At 43.0% G+C, this 17,765-nt stretch overlaps 1 protein-coding gene across 4 annotated transcripts; it reads left to right on the top strand.

The window, feature by feature from the left end:
• Positions 1–1,981: 1,981 nt before the first annotated feature.
• On the top strand, positions 1,982–17,457 carry LOC109900688 (hemicentin-1). Of its 4 annotated transcripts, XM_031786516.1 has the most exons (25): positions 1,983–2,159; positions 2,538–2,837; positions 3,578–3,859; positions 4,127–4,402; positions 4,543–4,818; positions 6,369–6,620; positions 6,734–7,009; positions 7,447–7,698; positions 7,812–8,087; positions 8,525–8,776; positions 8,890–9,165; positions 9,412–9,663; positions 9,828–10,103; positions 10,543–10,794; positions 10,908–11,183; positions 12,131–12,382; positions 12,489–12,764; positions 13,015–13,266; positions 13,373–13,648; positions 13,899–14,150; positions 14,257–14,532; positions 14,783–15,034; positions 15,595–15,873; positions 16,171–16,428; positions 16,661–17,457. In XM_031786516.1, exons 1-25 carry the CDS (start codon positions 2,105–2,107, stop codon positions 16,738–16,740), a joined length of 6,282 nt encoding a protein of 2,093 aa, XP_031642376.1. In that variant the 5' UTR covers positions 1,983–2,104; the 3' UTR covers positions 16,741–17,457. The 4 variants fall into 4 exon arrangements, with proteins under 4 accessions (XP_031642389.1, XP_031642376.1, XP_031642379.1 ...); XM_031786529.1 differs by lacking the exons at positions 12,131–12,382; positions 12,489–12,764 and having other exon boundaries at positions 1,982–2,159; XM_031786519.1 differs by lacking the exons at positions 8,890–9,165; positions 9,412–9,663.
• Positions 17,458–17,765: the final 308 nt, after the last annotated feature.

Genomic DNA, 17,765 nt, shown 5'->3' on the forward strand with positions numbered 1-17,765 from the left:
GGTGCAGCGTGGTACATGTTCATGATCTTTTATTTACACTGAACACTAGAACAAAAAGAACAAAACAGAACAAACAAAACAGTCCTGTCTGGTACAGATACAGAGACAGAAAACAACTACCCCCAACTCAAGGGCAAAACCAGGCTGCCTAAGTACGATTCTCAACCAGAGACAACGATTGACAGCTGCCTCTGATTGGGAACCATACCAGGCCAAACACATAGAAATACAAACATAGAACAAAACATAGAATGCCCACCCCAACTCACCCCGACCAACCTAAAATAGAGACATAAAAAAAAGGAACTAAGGTCAGGACATGACACATTGTCTTGTTGGAAGTTAAACTGTTGCCCCAGTCGGAGGCCCTGAGCAATCTGGAGCAGGTTTTCATCAAGGATCTCTCTGTACTTTGCGCCGTTCATCTTTCCCTTTCCCTTTCCTGACTAGTCTCCCAGTCCTTGCCGCTGAAAAACATCCCCACAGCATGATGTTACCTCCACCATGCTTCACAGTAAGGATGGTGCCAGGTTTCCTCCAGACGTGACGCTTGGCATTCAGGCCAAAGAGTTCAGTCTTGGTTTCATCAGACCAGAGAATCTTGTATCTTATGGTCTGAGACATTTTAGGTGCCTTTTGCAAAGGTTCTACCAATCTACACAGAGGAACTCTGGAGCTCTGACAGAGTGACCATCGGGTTCTTGGTCACCTCAATGACCAAGGCCCTTCTTCCCCGATTGCCCAGGAAGAGTCTTGATGGTTCACCAGGCATAATGGGACCCATGGCATCCAAAACGTTGATTCAAGTTTGCCAACAATCATTTGGATACATCTGAATGATCATCAAGATTTTGGAAGAATGTTCTATGTATACCTTTTTGGACGAGATGGGTCCCATTATGCCTGGCGAAAACCAAACACTGCATTCCACAGTAAGATCCTCATACCAATGGTCAAGCATGATAGCGGTAGTGTGATGGTTTGGAGATGCTTTGGTGCCTCAGGACCTGGACGACTTGCCTTAACAGAGGGAACCATGAATTCTGCTCTGTATCAGGGAATTCTACAGGAGAATATCAGGGCATCTGGCTGTGAGCTGAAGCTGAAGCGCAGCTGGGTCATGTAGCAAGACAATGTTGCAGAACATAATTTGATGTTTTGGAATGGCCTAGTCAAAGTCCAGACCTAATCCCAATTGAGATGCTGTGGCAGGACTTGAAACGAGCAGTTCATGCTTGAAAACTCCAAAAGGTCTCTGAGTTGAAGCAGTTCTGGATGGAAGAGTGGGCCAAAATTCCTCCAAAACGAGGTGAGAGACTGATCAACAACTACAGGAAGCATTTGGTTGCAGTCATTGCAGCTAAAGGTGGCACAACCAGTTATTGAGTGTAAAGGAGCAATTACTTTTTCACACAGGGGAATTGGGTGCTGCATATCTTTTTAAATTAAATAAATAAAATAAGTATACATTTATTTTGTTATTTGTAAACTCGGGTTCCCTTTTTCTAAAATTGGGTTTCGGTTGAAGATCTGATAACATTCACTATCAAAACTATGCAAAAATTTAGATAATCAGAAAGGGGGCAAATACTTTTCACGGCACTGTAAGTGTTTTCTTGACAGGTTCAATGGGAACAGTGTCTTATGAGCGCACATTGCCTTAGCCGCTGTGGATGGATCATGAGTTTCGACAGCATCAGAGGACCTATCCCCGGCCTCATTGGCCATGTACCATCCAGCCTTCTCCCAGGACCTGTATAGGAAAGACAGAATTGATCAGATTTACAGTAAACCATGAAAACACCCCTGTGTGTCAACAAAAAACACAGTGGGAAAAATGTATGTGGGCATACCAGGGCGTGGGTAGTTGGGTAGGTGTGTGTGTGTGTGTGTTCTGGCAACAGGTATGGTGGGTAGGTACATTTGCACCACCTGACTCCAGCACCATTACATGACCCTGAATAAATATTTGCTGATTGAGAGGAGACTGTGACTGTGCAGTATCGACATGTTTGGATTTATCAAGAAGTCTGGACAGTCATTTGGTTCATAGGAAAGTGTCCCGTTCATATCTGACCCGTGGTGTTTGATAAGTGGCAGAACTATGGACCATCCTCTGGTGTTGGTTCTCATCCTAGTGCTGCTCAACTTCAATACAGGTACGTTGGACAGTAAGCTCGTTCTGGAAATATATTGATGCTTATTTGTGCAATAAGTCACACACGCTTTGTTAGATAAGTAACAGGTTGTTCAAATGTCTCTGTTTGGTTGATGCACTTCAGTCAAACAGTATCAAGTCAGAAAGATGGAGGTTTCTATTTATCTGACATTGGACATAGATACTAGGTCATGTTGTAAATTGTGCGTTCAACTTGAAGACACTAATTTGAAAACAAAAGCTTATATTTCTGTTAAAGTGACATAGTCTGAAGATTTGATTCATTTCAATTAAAATATTTAAAGGACTTTAAATACTTTTGTACAGATTAATAATATCTCAAAATATGAACTAAACTCATCAATCCATCCTCTTCTAGATGTCTCTGGCCAGGTGGTGGTTCCCTCGATGAACCCCTTGGCTGTGGGCAGTAATGTCACACTGAACCTAGTTCCCGAAAGCCCCATCAACATAGGGACCTGGTCATATGAAACTACAACCATTGTACTTTTCTATCCTGGTGGCAGTATTGTGAGTACAAGTTATCAAGGCAGAGTCTCATTCAACCGCTCCTCCGCAGAGCTGTCCATAAGCTCTCTCCAACTCAACGACTCAGGTTTGTATACCGTGCAGGGAATGGAGCCAGTCCTGACCGCTGTGGTGACCTTGTCTGTCCAGGGTAAGGAACTGACCTCTTCCTGTCTGTTTATCTTTCTATGATGGTAGACTCCCTCTCAATGGCGCACAGTCACTTCCTCGCAAACATGCTCACCTGCACACTTACTTGCCCATTCACATGCTTACTTGGTTCACATGCAAACATGCTTGCACATCAGTGGAGGCTGACGAGGGAAGGACAGCTAATAATAATGGCTGGAATTGAGTGTAATGAAGTGAATGGAATGGTATCAAACATATGAAAACCATGTTTTTGATACCATTCCATTCCAGCCATTATTATGAGCCGTTCTCCCCTCAGCAGCCTCCACTGATGCAAATACATTATCTATCAATGTTTAATCTCTGTCATAATAATAAAAGTAATTTTCCTGACATGGAAAGCTAACTCTTAAAAATGTCTATGTTTTCTGAACCTATAGTGAAGTTGACCTTCATAATTAATACCTTATACAGATCACAGAGTATGAGCAAACTGTTCTTTTCAATTTCAGATAAGACGTACACAATACATTTTACGTTTTACGTTTTCAAAGACACTAAGGGCTTAACAGGGCTCAATCACGAAACCTGGTCTTTATGATAAGTAAACAAAATAGCATATTTACATTGATGTCCAAAACAAGTGTTACACTGTGAAAGAAATAGCAACTATATGGTTGTAATTCAGTAACACACACAAAAACCTTTCTTGAGACACATCCACCTTATCTTGACTGCCATCTAATCTCTCACCCACAGAGCCCATTTCAAACGTGACTCTAAGAGCCAACGCCACTGATCTAGTGGAATTAAACGACACTGCCATTTTCACCTGCTCTGTCTCCTCTGGCACCTCCCTCTCCTACCGCTGGATGAATGGCAGCTCAGAGGTTGCAGCCAGTGACCGAGTTCGGCTTGGTGTTGGGAACAGCACTCTCTCCATAGTCAGTGTGACACGATACGATGAAGGGCCGTTCAGATGTGAGGTCATCAATGGAATCAGCAATGGCACCAGCCAGCCCATTGGCCTCAATGTTAGATGTGAGTATCAGAGTATGCAGTACACATGAGTCATACACAACAGACATGGAATGTACCTTGTCATTGAGAGCCAGCATTCTATGCAATGATGTAATATGCCTATTTTCATCCCAAATCATTCCTCCGTGTCCACATGATCCAGGTCATTATTTGCATGGATCATTCGTACACTGTGTTTAGTTCCTCAGCATGCACAATAGAGCAGGATGGAAACATATTCTAGGTAATGTTTACCCAACACTTCATTGTTATTTGTTCCTCCCATAGATGGCCCAAGTAACCTCACCATGATGGTAGTTCCTGAGATGACCATAGGACATACAGCCTACAAGACGGGCTCTGACATCACTCTGTCCTGCTCCGCTCAGTCCAAACCCGCTGTGTCCTACAAGTGGAGGTTTAATGGGGTGTTCCTCAACGAGCAAAGTCCACAGCTGAGCCTGCAGAACACCAGGGAGAACCAGACAGGGAGTTACACCTGCTTAGCCCACAACAATGTCACACTCCGATACGCCACCATGACCACAATGATAAAGATCGTGGGTGAGGCAACATTCATCGTTACGAAATGTCGTATCATTGGTAGTGAATATTTGATTATTGATGGTTAGGAATACAAAGTTATATAATGGTATTTTTCCCACAGATCGAGTGAAGTACTCTTCCTCTTCTTTTCACCATAGAGCCGATATCAGCGGTTTCGTTGAACCGTGATGGGAAGCCACCAATACTGGATCAGTCGTTCACTCTGCGGTGTGAGGTGACTGGACCTGTAGACTACATTCACTGGTTGATTAACGGCCAGGTCATCTCCCTAAACAACAGAACATTCTGCTCTACGGACAACAAGACAATGGTTATCAACCCAATCCAGTTTTCTGACAGTGGAGAATATATCTGTGAGGCCTTTAATGCTGTCAGTAACAAGACCAGCATGACATACACGCTTGTGGTGAACTGTGAGTATTACAAGAGCTGGTCATCTTTGTCTGATAAAACCAATTCAGTGGCCTTATAGTTAGAGTATCCGCCCTGAGATTAGAAGGTTGGGAACTTGCAGAGGTGTAAAGTACTTAAGTAAAAATATTTTAAAGTAGTACTTATGTCGTTTTTGGGGGTATTTGTACTTTACTTTACTATTTATATTTTGGACAACTTTTACTCCACTAAAATCCTAAATAAAATTATGTACTTTTTACTCCTTACATTTTCTCTGACACCCGAAAGTACTTGTTACATTTTGAATGCTATGCAGGACAGAGAAATGGTACAATTCATGCACTTATCAACAGAACATGCCTGGTTATCCCTACTGCCACTGATCTGGCGGACTAACTAAACACAAATGCCTGGTTTGTACATGATGTTTGAGTTTGCCCCTGGCTATCTGCAATATTTTTAAACAAGAAAACCGTCCCGTCTGGTTTGTTAACATATACGTCTCTTCCATCGGTTGAAAGCTTTAATTCTTGTTAATCTAACTGTCCGATTTACAGTAGCTATTACAGCAAAAACATGAAATGCAATTGTTTGAGGACGGCGCCCCACAAAATTTTTTTTTCCACAGCACAGGTTTCAGAAATTCACAAATAGCGATTAAATATTTACTTTATTTTTTAAAATCTTCCTCTGATTTGTCATCCAAAGGGTCCCAACTATAACATGTAGTGTTGTTTTGTTAGGTAAAATCCTTCTTTATATCCCAAAAAGTCAGTTTAGTTGGTGCCATCGATTTGAGTAATCCACTCGTTCCACATGCAGAGAAAATAATCCAAAAATCTACCCCTAAACTTTGTTTCAACAAGTCAAAATAAATGTATGTTCACTCCTCAGATACCCTAAAAAGTAATCAAACTATAATATTTCTTACGGAAAGAAGAATGTTCAATAGGAAATCGATTTTAGCAGGTGCATCCTGTCTTCATGGCACGCGCAAACACGAATTTCCAAGACTGTGTCCCTGTACTAAAACTGATATTTCTTATTCGTTTTTGAAATTACAAGTCTGAAACCTTGAACATACACTGCTGACACCCTGTGGAAGCCATAGGAATTGCATCCAGGGAGCTAATTGTCAATATGACCTTTCACTTGCCATTCTAAAAGGATGGTCTCTAAAAAATAAAGAGAATCTGGTTGGTTTGTCTTTGTCTTTTACCCTACCATAACTATTGTGTTATATTTTCCTACATTAGTTTCACATTTCTAAACACTTCAAAGTGTTTCCTTTCCAATGGTACCTATTATATGCGTATCCTGGCTTCAGGGCCTGAGCAACAGGCAGTTTACTCTGGGCAGGTCATTCAGGTGGAAATTGATCAAAATTCCAAGGCTTAATGTGGAATCTTTGAGAACTTATTTTTAAATATTGTAGTAAAGTCAATGTAAATGTTTCAATCCCACCTCTAACACTATTAACATATTTTGATGACCTTTGAACTTCTTGCCAATAACCTCTATTGAGTGACAGTCAGATGTTGGGACTAGCTGCTTGTCTTTTGTATTATAGATGGACCAGAGATGCCTGTTATAACAGGACCAGCATTAGGAGAAACAGGACACAACCTGACTTTCAACTGCTCTGCCTCCTCTCAGCCTCCCAGCCAGTTCAGCTGGTTCTTCAATGGCTCCCAGGTGGTGACTGGCTCAGTGTATGAGACTGGCCCACTGACCTTAGCCAGTCATGGGGGGTACACCTGTATGGCCTTCAACAACATCACTGGCAGAAACAGCACTGTCTCCAAGATGCTCATTGTCATTGGTAAGACTGAGGAGTCCTCCAAACGTAACTTGTACATGTAGATATAGGCCATTCAACATACAGTGATTGTGATTTTAGTCAATATTATTGTGACACTGATGTTTTCTTCACAGAACCTGTAACCATGGCCATGGTGAAAGTCATGGGTGCCCAACCAATAGCAGACAACATGTTTACTCTGACGTGTGAGACCACTGGAACCATTTACTCCATTCACTGGATGAAGAACAGCTGGCCTCTGTATGCTGATAACAGAACAGACTTCTCTATGAACAACAATACACTGACATTCAACTCTGTCCAGGATTCTGACATCGGAGACTATCAATGTTCTGCTTCCAACCCCCTCAGCAACATGACCAGCTCAAACTACAGACTGATCGTCAACTGTGAGTACACTCATAGAAAAAAGGGTTCCAAAAGGGTTCTGCGGCTGTCCCCATACGATAACCCTTTTTGGTTCCATGTAGAACCCTCTGTGGAAAGGGTTCTACATGGAACCCAAAACGGTTCTACCTAGAACCAAACGGGTTTCTTCAAAGGGTTCTTTTATGGGAACAGCCAAAGAACCCTTTATGGTTTTAGATAGCACCTTTTTGTCTAAGAGTGTAGTTCACAAATGCTATAAAGTTCAACTTTAACCCCAAGGCTTAATGTGGAATCTTTGAGAACTTATTTTTAATTATTGTAGTAAAGTCAATGTAAATGTTTCAATCCCACCTCTAACACTATTAACATATTTTGATGACCTTTGAACTTCTTGCCAATAACCTCTATTGAGTGACAGTCAGATGTTGGGACTAGCTGCTTGTCTTTTGTATTATAGATGGACCAGAGATGCCTGTTATAACAGGACCAGCATTAGGAGAAACAGGACACAACCTGACCTTCAACTGCTCTGCCTCTTCTCAACCTCCCAGCCAGTTCAGCTGGTTCTTCAATGGCTCCCAGGTGGTGACTGGCTCAGTGTATGAGACTGGCCCACTGACCTTAGCCAGTCATGGGGAGTACACCTGTATGGCCTTCAACAACGTCACTGGCAGAAACAGCACTGTCTCCAAGATGCTCATTGTCATTGGTAAGACTGAGGAGTCCTCCAAACGTAACTTGTACATGTAGATATAGGCCATTCAACATACAGTGATTGTGATTTTAGTCAATATTATTGTGACACTGATGTTTTCTTCACAGAACCTGTAACCATGGCCATGGTGAAAGTCATGGGTGCCCAACCAATAGCAGACAACATGTTTACTCTGACGTGTGAGACCACTGGAACCATTTACTCCATTCACTGGATGAAGAACAGCTGGCCTCTGTATGCTGATAACAGAACAGACTTCTCTATGAACAACAATACACTGACATTCAACTCTGTCCAGGATTCTGACATCGGAGACTATCAATGTTCTGCTTCCAACCCCCTCAGCAACATGACCAGCTCAAACTACAGACTGATCGTCAACTGTGAGTACACTCATAGAAAAAAGGGTTCCAAAAGGGTTCTGCGGCTGTCCCCATACGATAACCCTTTTGGGTTCCATGTAGAACCCTCTGTGGAAAGGGTTCTACATGGAACCCAAAACGGTTCTACCTAGAACCAAACGGGTTTCTTCAAAGGGTTCTTTTATGGGAACAGCCAAAGAACCCTTTATGGTTTTAGATAGCACCTTTTTGTCTAAGAGTGTAGTTCACAAATGCTATAAAGTTCAACTTTAACCCCAAGGCTTAATGTGGAATCTTTGAGAACTTATTTTTAATTATTGTAGTAAAGTCAATGTAAATGTTTCAATCCCACCTCTAACACTATTAACATATTTTGATGACCTTTGAACTTCTTGCCAATAACCTCTATTGAGTGACAGTCAGATGTTGGGACTAGCTGCTTGTCTTTTGTATTATAGATGGACCAGAGATGCCTGTTATAACAGGACCAGCATTAGGAGAAACAGGACACAACCTGACCTTCAACTGCTCTGCCTCTTCTCAACCTCCCAGCCAGTTCAGCTGGTTCTTCAATGGCTCCCAGGTGGTGACTGGCTCAGTGTATGAGACTGGCCCACTGACCTTAGCCAGTCATGGGGAGTACACCTGTATGGCCTTCAACAACGTCACTGGCAGAAACAGCACTGTCTCCAAGATGCTCATTGTCATTGGTAAGACTGAGGAGTCATCCAAACGTAACTTGTACATGTAGATATAGACCATTCAACATACAGGGATTGTGATTTTAGTCAATATTATCGTGACACTGATGTTTTCTTCACAGAACCTGTAACCATGGCCATGGTGAAAGTCATGGGTGCCCAACCAATAGCAGACAACATGTTTACTCTGACGTGTGAGACCACTGGAACCATTTACTCCATTCACTGGATGAAGAACAGCTGGCCTCTGTATGCTGATAACAGAACAGACTTCTCTATAAACAACAATACACTTACCTTCAACTCTGTCCAGCATTCTGACAACGGAGACTATCAGTGTTCTGCCTACAACCCCCTCAGCAACATGACCAGCACAGAATACAGACTGATCGTCAACTGTGAGTAGTTATTATTGCCCAAAACCAAACGTATCGGCAAAAGTTATTCTAAATTTGACCTATAATGAAGGCAGGATGGAATTTATAATAATGGAATAGGGGTAGGTTTTGATCCCACTTCTGGCACCAATGTAATAAAGCCAAGGGGATAGTTGGGTATTGCAGGGGTCAAACCACGGTAAATGCACTAATGGCAGTTCCAATAGCTAATGTCATTCAATATCTTCATTGTCTTGTGTTTCCCAGATGGTCCAGAGAGACCTGTTATCATGAGTTCGGACATAGCGATGACAGGACACATCGTGACCTTCAACTGCTCTGCCTCCTCTCAGCCTCCCAGCCAGTTCAGCTGGTTCTTCAATGGCTCCTCGGTGGAGACTGGCTCAGTGTATGAGACTGACCCACTGACCTTAGCCAGTCATGGGGAGTACACCTGTGTGGCCTTCAACAACATCACTGACAGAAACAGCACTGCCTCCAAGATGCTCACCATCATTGGTGAGTCAGTAACTGCTTATTAAAATCAAGGGACTAAAACTTGCTTTACTTTGTTTGTGTTCATTTGGTTTTAGACACAGCCCAAGTGCTGTTGAACCTACAGAATAATGAGATGGAAGTTGAGATATAAAGTGCTGAAAAAACATTTGATCTGCTTTCCACAGCACCTGTGACCATGACCATGGTGAAAGTCATTGGAGCCCAGCCAATACTGAACGAGAGATTCTCTCTGACCTGTGAGACCGCTGGAACGGTTTACTCCATTCAGTGGATGAGGAACGGCTGGCCTCTGTATGCTGACAACAGAACAGACTTCTCTATGAACAACAATACACTGACCTTCAACTCTGTCCAGGATTCTGACATCGGAGACTATCAATGTTCTGCTTCCAACCCCCTCAGCAACATGACCAGCTCAAACTACAGACTGATCGTCAACTGTGAGTACACTCATAGAAAAAAGGGTTCCAAAAGGGTTCTGCGGCTGTCCCCATACGATAACCCTTTTGGGTTCCATGTAGAACCCTCTGTGGAAAGGGTTCTACATGGAACCCAAAATGGTTCTACCTAGAACCAAAAGGGGTTCTTCAAAGGGTTCTTCTATGGGAACAGCCAAAGAACCCATTTATGGTTTTAGATTGCACATTTTTGTCTAAGAGTGTAGTTCACAAACGCTATAAAGTTCAACTTTAACCCCAAGGCTTAATGTGGAATCTTTGAGAACTTCCTTTTTAAATATTGTAGTAAAGTCAATGTAAATGTTTCAATCCCACCTCTAACACTATTAACATATTTTGATGACCTTTGAACTTCTTGCCAATAACCTCTATTGAGTGACAGTCAGATGTTGGGACTAGCTGCTTGCCTTTTGTATTATAGATGGACCAGAGATGCCTGTTATAACAGGACCAGCATTAGGAGAAACAGGACACAACCTGACTTTCAACTGCTCTGCCTCCTCTCAGCCTCCCAGCCAGTTCATCTGGTTCTTCAATGGCTCCCAGGTGGTGACTGGCTCAGTGTATGAGACTGGCCCACTGACCTTAGCCAGTCATGGGGAGTACACCTGTATGGCCTTCAACAACGTCACTGGCAGAAACAGCACTGTCTCCAAGATGCTCATTGTCATTGGTAAGACTGATGAGTCATCCAAACGTAACTTGTACATGTAGATATAGGCCATTCAACATACAGTGATTGTAATTTTAGTCAATATTATTGTGACACTGATGTTTTCTTCACAGAACCTGTAACCATGGCCATGGTGAAAGTCATGGGTGCCCAACCAATAGCAGACAACATGTTTACTCTGACGTGTGAGACCACTGGAACCATTTACTCCATTCACTGGATGAAGAACGGCTGGCCTCTGTATGCTGATAACAGAACAGACTTCTCTATGAACAACAATACACTGACATTCAACTCTGTCCAGGATTCTGACAACGGAGACTATCAATGTTCTGCTTCCAACCCCCTCAGCAACATGACCAGCTCAAACTACAGACTGATCGTCAACTGTGAGTACACTCATAGAAAAAAGGGTTCCTAAAGGGTTCTGCGGCTGTCCCCATACGATAACCCTTTTTGGTTCCAGGTAGAACCTGGAACCCTTTGAAGAACCCCTTTTGGTTCGAGATAGAACCGTTTTGGATTCCATGTAGAACCCTCTGTGGAAAGGGTTCTACATGGAATCCAAAACGGTTCTATCTCGAACCAAAAGGGGTTCTTCAAAGGGTTCTTCTATGGGAACAGCCAAAGAACCCTTTCATGGTTTTAGATAGCACCTTTATTTCTAAGAGTGTAGTTCACAAATGCTATAAAGTTAAACTTTAACCCCACAGCTTAATGTGGAATCTTTGAGAACTTCCTTTTAATATTGTAGTAAAGTCAACGTTTCAATCCCACCTCTAATACTATTAACATATTTTGATAACCTTTGAATTTCTTGACAATAACCTCTACTGAGTTATTTTACCAGGTAGATTGACTGAGAACACATCCTCATTTACAGCAATGACCTGAGGAATAGTTACAGGGGAGAGGAGGGGGATGAATGAGCCAATTGTAAACTGGGGATTATTAGGTGACCGTGATGGTTTGAGGGCCAGATTGGGAATTTAGCCAGGACACCGGGGTTAACACCCCTACTTTTACGTAAGTGCCATGCGATCTTTAATGACCTCAGAGAGTCAGGACACCTGTTTAACGTACCATCTGAAAGATGGCACCCTACACAGGCCAGTGTCCGCAATCACTGCCCTGGGGCATTAGGATATATTTTTTTAGACCAGAGGAAAGAATGCCTCCTACTGGCCCTCCAACACCACTTCCAGCAGCATCTGGTCTCCCATCCAGGGACTGACCAGTACCAACCCTGCTTAGCGTCAGAAGCAAGCCAGCAGTGGTATGCAGGGTGGTATGCTGTTGGAATGTTGGGTCTAGCTGATTGTCATTTGTATTATAGATGGACCAGAGGTGCCTGTTATAACAGGACCAGCATTAGGAGAAACAGGACACAACCTGACCTTCAACTGCTCTGCCTCCTCTCAGCCTCCCAGCCAGTTCAGCTGGTTCTTCAATGGCTCCCTGGTGGTGACTGGCTCAATATATGAGACTGGCCCACTGACCTTAGCCAGTCATGGGGAGTACACCTGTATGGCCTTCAACAACGTCACTGGCAGAAACAGAACTGTCTCCAAGATTCTCACTGTTGTTGGTAAGACGTAAGATACATCTAAACTGTTTAACTTGTAGATATAGGCCATTCAACTTACAGTGATTGAAGTCAACATTCTTGTGATACTCTGACGTTTTCTTCACAGAACCAGTCACCATGACCATGGTGAAAGCCATGGGATCCCAGCCAATACTGAACCAGACATTCTCTCTGACCTGTGAGACCACTGGAACCATTTACTCCATTCAGTGGATGAGGAACAGCTGGCCTCTGTATGCTGACAACAGAACAGACTTCTCTATTGACAATAATACACTGACCTTCAACTCTGTCCAGCATTCTGACAACGGAGACTATCAGTGTTCTGCCTACAACCCCCTCAGCAACATGACCAGCACAGAATACAGACTGATCGTCAACTGTGAGTGGTTATGATGGCACAAAATCCAAAATTGATATCTGCCAATTTAATTCTAATTTTGACCTATAATGAGGGCAAGATGGAATTCATAGTAATGGAATTCGGGTAGGTTTTAATCTCGCTTCTGGCACCAATGTAATAAAGCCAAGGGGATGGTTGGGTGTTGCATGGGTCAAACCAAGGTAAATGTCCTAATGGCAGTTCTAGTAGCTAATATCATTCAATATCTTCATTGTCTTGTGTTTCCCAGATGGTCCAGAGAGACCTGTTATCATGAGTCCGGATATAGCAATGACAGGATACATCGTGACCTTCAACTGCACTGCCTCCTCTCAGCCTCCCAGCCAGTTTAGCTGGTTCTTCAATGGCTCCCAGGTGGCGGCTGGCTCAGTGTATAAGACTGGCCCACTGACCTTAGCCAGTCATGGGGAGTACACCTGTGTGGCCTTCAACAACGTCACTGGCAGAAACAGAACTGTCTCCAAGATTCTCACTGTTGTTGGTAAGACGTAAGATACATCTAAACTGTTTAACTTGTAGATATAGGCCATTCGACTTACAGTGATTGAAGTCAACATTCTTGTGATACTCTGACGTTTTCTTCACAGAACCAGTCATCATGACCATGGTGAAAGCCATGGGATCCCAGCCAATACTGAACCAGACATTCTCTCTGACCTGTGAGACCACTGGAACCATTTACTCCATTCAGTGGATGAGGAACAGCTGGCCTCTGTATGCTGACAACAGAACAGACTTCTCTATTGACAATAATACACTGACCTTCAACTCTGTCCAGCATTCTGACAACGGAGACTATCAGTGTTCTGCCTACAACCCCCTCAGCAACATGACCAGCACAGAATACAGACTGATCGTCAACTGTGAGTGGTTATGATGGCACAAAATCCAAAATTGATATCTGCCAATTTAATTCAAATTTTGACCTATAATGAGGGCAAGATGGAATTCATAGTAATGGAATTTGGGTAGGTTTTAATCTCGCTTCTGGCACCAATGTAATAAAGCCAAGGGGATGGTTGGGTGTTGCATGGGTCAAACCAAGGTAAATGTCCTAATGGCAGTTCTAGTAGCTAATATCATTCAATATCTTCATTGTCTTGTGTTTCCCAGATGGTCCAGAGAGACCTGTTATCATGAGTCCGGATATAGCAATGACAGGATACATCGTGACCTTCAACTGCACTGCCTCCTCTCAGCCTCCCAGCCAGTTTAGCTGGTTCTTCAATGGCTCCCAGGTGGCGGCTGGCTCAGTGTATAAGACTGGCCCACTGACCTTAGCCAGTCATGGGGAGTACACCTGTGTGGCCTTCAACAACGTCACTGGCAGAAACAGAACTGTCTCCAAGATTCTCACTGTTGTTGGTAAGACGTAAGATACATCTAAACTGTTTAACTTGTAGATATAGGCCATTCGACTTACAGTGATTGAAGTCAACATTCTTGTGATACTCTGACGTTTTCTTCACAGAACCAGTCATCATGACCATGGTGAAAGCCATGGGATCCCAGCCAATACTGAACCAGACATTCTCTCTGACCTGTGAGACCACTGGAACCATTTACTCCATTCAGTGGATGAGGAACAGCTGGCCTCTGTATGCTGACAACAGAACAGACTTCTCTATTGACAATAATACACTGACCTTCAACTCTGTCCAGCATTCTGACAACGGAGACTATCAGTGTTCTGCCTACAACCCCCTCAGCAACATGACCAGCACAGAATACAGACTGATCGTCAACTGTGAGTGGTTATGATGGCACAAAATCCAAAATTGATATCTGCCAATTTAATTCAAATTTTGACCTATAATGAGGGCAAGATGGAATTCATAGTAATGGAATTTGGGTAGGTTTTTATCTCGCTTCTGGCACCAATGTAATAAAGCCAAGGGGATGGTTGGGTGTTGCATGGGTCAAACCAAGGTAAATGTCCTAATGGCAGTTCTAGTAGCTAATATCATTCAATATCTTCATTGTCTTGTGTTTCCCAGATGGTCCAGAGAGACCTGTTATCATGAGTCCGGATATAGCAATGACAGGATACATCGTGACCTTCAACTGCACTGCCTCCTCTCAGCCTCCCAGCCAGTTTAGCTGGTTCTTCAATGGCTCCCAGGTGGCGGCTGGCTCAGTGTATAAGACTGGCCCACTGACCTTAGCCAGTCATGGGGAGTACACCTGTGTGGCCTTCAACAACCTCACTGTCAGAAACAGCACTGTCTCCAAGATGCTCACCATCATTGGTAAGTCAGACCTCAGATTCTTTGCTCTGTTGTGTTAATTTACAATCTAGTAAGAATTACAATAGACATACTTATCATACAAAAGAGCCCAAACATTTAAAATCTTTACTCAGTGAAGAGTACAGCTAAATACATCTATGCAATACAGTGCAGTGTCCACTTAAACCTTGAGCTGTCACCCCCTCCTTCCACAAAGATGTACTTTTCCATCAGCCTGGATTTATCTGTGCTCCTCAGTCAGGAGAGGGCTTGGGAGTACACATTCCTACAGTCCACTGCAGTCCACTAAATCATTCAACTCTCCTCATACACAGAGTTTGAACCTAACACTACTTTCAATCTCTAAAGATGTAAAAACAATCTATGCATACCAACAGGAAATAATGATATAAAACAGGAAATATATAAAACAGTAACATAAAACAGTAATTTACAATCAATCAGATCGTACAACCATTTGTTTTATATATCCAAATATTGCGTTGCTGGAACTAACCATTTTATCAAATGACAAATCTTGATACTGTACATAAAGCAATACACTTCCTCTCTCCTCACAGAGGCTATAACATCGGTGACGGTGAAACGAAACAAATTACCAATAGCATCTGACAACCTAACCCTGACCTGTGACGTCACCGGGCACTATGACACCATCTACTGGATGAAGGACAACCTGTCTCTGGTCCTGAACAACACCTTGAACTCTGACATCACCATCTCTAACAACTCTCTGCACTTCAGTCCAGTCAAGGTGTCTAACGATGGAAACTATCAGTGCGTCGCCACCAACCTCTTTGGTCCAAACACCAGCCCTAAATACCAGCTACTGGTGAACTGTAAGTACTAGCGTTTTAGTAATATTTTAAAAGATACACCTTTATATTATGTAGAAGCAGTCAGAAACCCACCACTGGTATGATGGTTAATGCTATCCGGGATACTTGGGATGTCCCTAGCTTAAAACCTAACCTTAATCCCTATCCCTACCTTAACCTTTACCTAGCCCTAACCTTAACCCTTACCTTAGCCATTTTACATTTCAACTTCAATGGGTGACGTAAATTTGGATGTCCCAAGTATCCAATTTAGACTTTTCCCAATTATGACCCCCCCTTTCTAAACCTCTTCTGTAGATGGCCCTAAGAGTGTGAATATCTCTGGCCCAGTCTCAGTGGTGATTGGTTCAGTAACCACAGTTACACTGAAGTGCTCTGCAGACTCCCGGCCAATCAGCGAGTACGGATGGAAATTCAACAATCAATCAGTGCTTGGGACTGGACCTATGATCGCTGTTATTGCCTCCTTGGAGAATGCAGGGGACTACACTTGTGTGGCCAAGAACCCTGTGACCAACATCTCAATGTCCAATACCATTAGTGTGGATGTTACTGGTAAGTGGGTAGGTTGTAATAGTAAGACCTAGGTGGGACGTACTGAGTAATTAAATGTCACAAAGTTGTTTTTATTATGTTGAATTTAATTTGGTTCTAGTTTGTGTACTTGTTTGTGCAATGATCATTTTCATGCATCATGGAAATGCAATAAAGACATCTGGTGAACTGGGGGGTACAGACAGGAATAAAAACCATTAAATTTTTTAAAAACTTCTCCTTTCTCTCCCAGGCCACTCAAATGCCCCTCCATTCCAGGCCAGAGTTGGTCTGATGCTAACAGCCCTGCTAGCTCTCTCTCTCTGCCTCTGATCAAGCACTGAGAGCACCACAGTAAGCACACTGCATGTCTGTCTGCTGGTTGGGAGCCAATAACTCCCTTCCCTCTACCCTCACTGACTCACATTGTTGATCTGAAAAAGGACTGGATAGGAATAAGTGGTATTGTCGATATTGTAATTGCCCCATCTTGTCACCATAGGGCTGGGTTTAGTATGCTCAGCTCCTTTCCAATGCTTTTAGATTGTGAGGAGAGAGTCAACAAGAGGTCAGATGGGAGGGGTCTATCCCCTTAGAATAGAACCCACCTCTACAGTGTGTTTTTATGTCAATCATCTCTATAAATAAAAACCAAAATCTTGAAAACTGGTCTTCAACATGGTCATTGAAGGGGCAAACATCCACTGCTCAGCTGCGCTGCCTATTTCTGTTTCTAATGAAATGTTCTTAGATATTCACTGCCCTTATGACTGTGACTATTGCCCTTTCTGTGTTTGATGTATGTAAACTCTGTTCAAGTACAAATTCTGGTTTATTTAACTTATAAATACCTTAAAGTTCAAATGTTTCAAACGATAATACATTTAGCTGGTGTTTATGTTTAACATGGGTTGTTATTCACATTAAATGTATAAGCTTGTAAATCCTCAGAGGAGATGCAGGCTTGTGCTATTGTCTTATATTTATATTTCCTCTTCATTAATTATTGTCTTAAATAAAGTGCTGTCTTTTCACACCTGTATTAGTGAATGGTGCAATCTTGGGTGATTTCTTTATTGTCAGAATCGCTGTGAATAAATGTGGTTCTTGGGCCTCCCAAGTGGCGCAGCTGTCTAAGGCACTGCATCGCAGGTACTAGAGGCATGACCACAGACCCAGGTTCGATTCTGGGCTGTATCACAACCGGAAGTGATCGGGAGTCCCATAGGGCGGCGTACAATTGTCCCAGCATCGTCCGGGTTAGGGGAGGGTTTGGCCAGAGTGGGGAGGCTCAACGTGCTCTAGCGACTCCTTGTGCAGGCCGGGCGCCTGTAGTCTGACCTTGGTTGTCAGGTTAA

This window comes from Oncorhynchus kisutch, linkage group LG2 (assembly GCF_002021735.2).
Source record: "Oncorhynchus kisutch isolate 150728-3 linkage group LG2, Okis_V2, whole genome shotgun sequence".
NCBI lineage: Eukaryota > Metazoa > Chordata > Actinopteri > Salmoniformes > Salmonidae > Oncorhynchus > Oncorhynchus kisutch.